General features: G+C 33.9%; 1 protein-coding gene across 3 annotated transcripts in view; it reads right to left on the reverse strand.

Annotated features, from left to right (window-relative positions):
- Nucleotides 1–1,677, reverse strand: part of LOC104713815 (BEL1-like homeodomain protein 4) — a 7,421-nt gene that overhangs the window by 2,341 nt on the left and 3,403 nt on the right. For 2 of the 3 annotated variants that reach the window (XM_019229566.1, XM_010431026.2), the window contains exons 4-5: nucleotides 1,267–1,547; nucleotides 10–70 (exon numbers count right to left, since the gene is read on the reverse strand). In XM_019229566.1, the coding sequence (XP_019085111.1) occupies nucleotides 10–70; nucleotides 1,267–1,547 (342 nt within the window). Of the gene's footprint in view, nucleotides 1–9; nucleotides 71–1,266; nucleotides 1,659–1,677 lie in introns of all 3 variants that reach the window. The other variant, XM_010431027.2, reaches the window with a different exon arrangement.

Genomic DNA, 1,677 nt, shown 5'->3' on the forward strand with positions numbered 1-1,677 from the left:
AAGGCTGACCTGATTTCTGGATAAACCAGTCTGTCGTGCTAAGAGGTGCTTATCAGCATCGCTTGGGTACCTGAGAAAGAGACCAGAAAATGACTTCACAATCTTTAGAACCCTAAACCCAATAATTATTTATTTATTTTTTGCATAGAGAGAGAGATAAGAGGAAAAACACAATCAAGTAGATGCAAGAAAAGGTACAAACTTTTCTTCTTACAAGGGCGTGAGAATCTAAGGGACAAAAGAAAAAGCTGATTACAGAATAGAAGCATTTGGTTTTATTTTTGTATCTTCACTTATTTTTCACTATAAAGCAAAAATATATTCATCTGTACAAACCAACCCTTCTCTTCTTTACTTCACTAACAACAAAATAGTAAAATTCTGCAGACATTAAATAGAGAAAGTACTGATGAATAATGAAAGAAGAAATTGCTTTTTCCAGCTTTTAGTTTTTTTTTTCTTTCTCTTTTTAATTTCTGTCTTTCTTAAGAGACAATATACCAATGACACTGTACCACTGACAATTCTGAGACCTATTTTTTTTTGTAATTTTGTTAATGGCAATATATTTACTTCTTTTGATGATGGAATGTGGAAAAAAAAATTAAAGCAAATTAAAGAAAAAAAACAACTAGAAAGAAAGGGTTAGACAGAGACAGAGAAACCCTTAGGATGCTATTATGATCCCAAAGCCTAAAAGTTTGTGATCTCACTCTGCAAACTTCTTTTGTTGCATTAATTATTTAATCCCTTTGCCATGCAAACCATCTTATATTTATATAAACACACACATTTTTCTTGAAGATCCTAAGGTCAAAGCTGATACTACTTTGTTTGAACCAAAAAAAAATAAACTGATCCTTTATATCGGTGGCATCAAGGGAAAAAAACGAAAAATCAATTGATATTTGAATTTTTTTGATTAGTAAATGAACATATATAATCAAACTCATTGACGAATTGGTACTTATTTAAAAGAAATTTTTAGTTTAGTATTGAAAAGAAAAAAAAATCAGCAACATTAAAAATATTTTGATTGAAATTGAAATATTCTTCCCGCAAACCAAACTCAGTTTGAAAAAAAAAATGTCACTTTCATAACTTAATTTTAATAAACATATTATCAGTTAAAGTCTTGGTATCAATGTATAGTGTTAGTCTATATTTTATAATATACGGTCAACATTCAAGAAGATTAGATTATATTTGTAACAAAGAATAAGAGTAGGTAAGTATAATTGAGTAAGGATGAGAAAGTGGACTTACGGATTAAGAAAATGTTCGAAAAGCCAAGCTCTAAGGATATTAACGGAGCGTTCAGGCAAACCACGTTGCGGTCTCCATGCCTCTTGCTCCATCATGCCCATATGATGAAATGCTCGTTGCTGACGCAAACTCTGCTCTAGCAAACGCAATCGCGGCGTTTCGCCTTTGGTTAGCCCAGAGGACGCAGCCCCTGCCGCCTCTTTATCCCCTAGAAGCTCACAGCTGCGTTTAAGCTGAACCGCTACCGCGTCTTTCAAACACCGGAAGTGCCTAGACATTGCCTTTTGAGCTAATGTCGTGTATGGAACCGCTGCGCCGTAACCCATTACTTGGTCGAATGAGTTCACTACCATTTGCATTTGTTCACAGTAGTGGTTGTACCGTCGGTCCACCTACAAATTAAATTTTTAA

Source organism: Camelina sativa, chromosome 9 (assembly GCF_000633955.1).
Source record: "Camelina sativa cultivar DH55 chromosome 9, Cs, whole genome shotgun sequence".
Classification (NCBI taxonomy): Eukaryota; Viridiplantae; Streptophyta; class Magnoliopsida; order Brassicales; family Brassicaceae; genus Camelina; species Camelina sativa.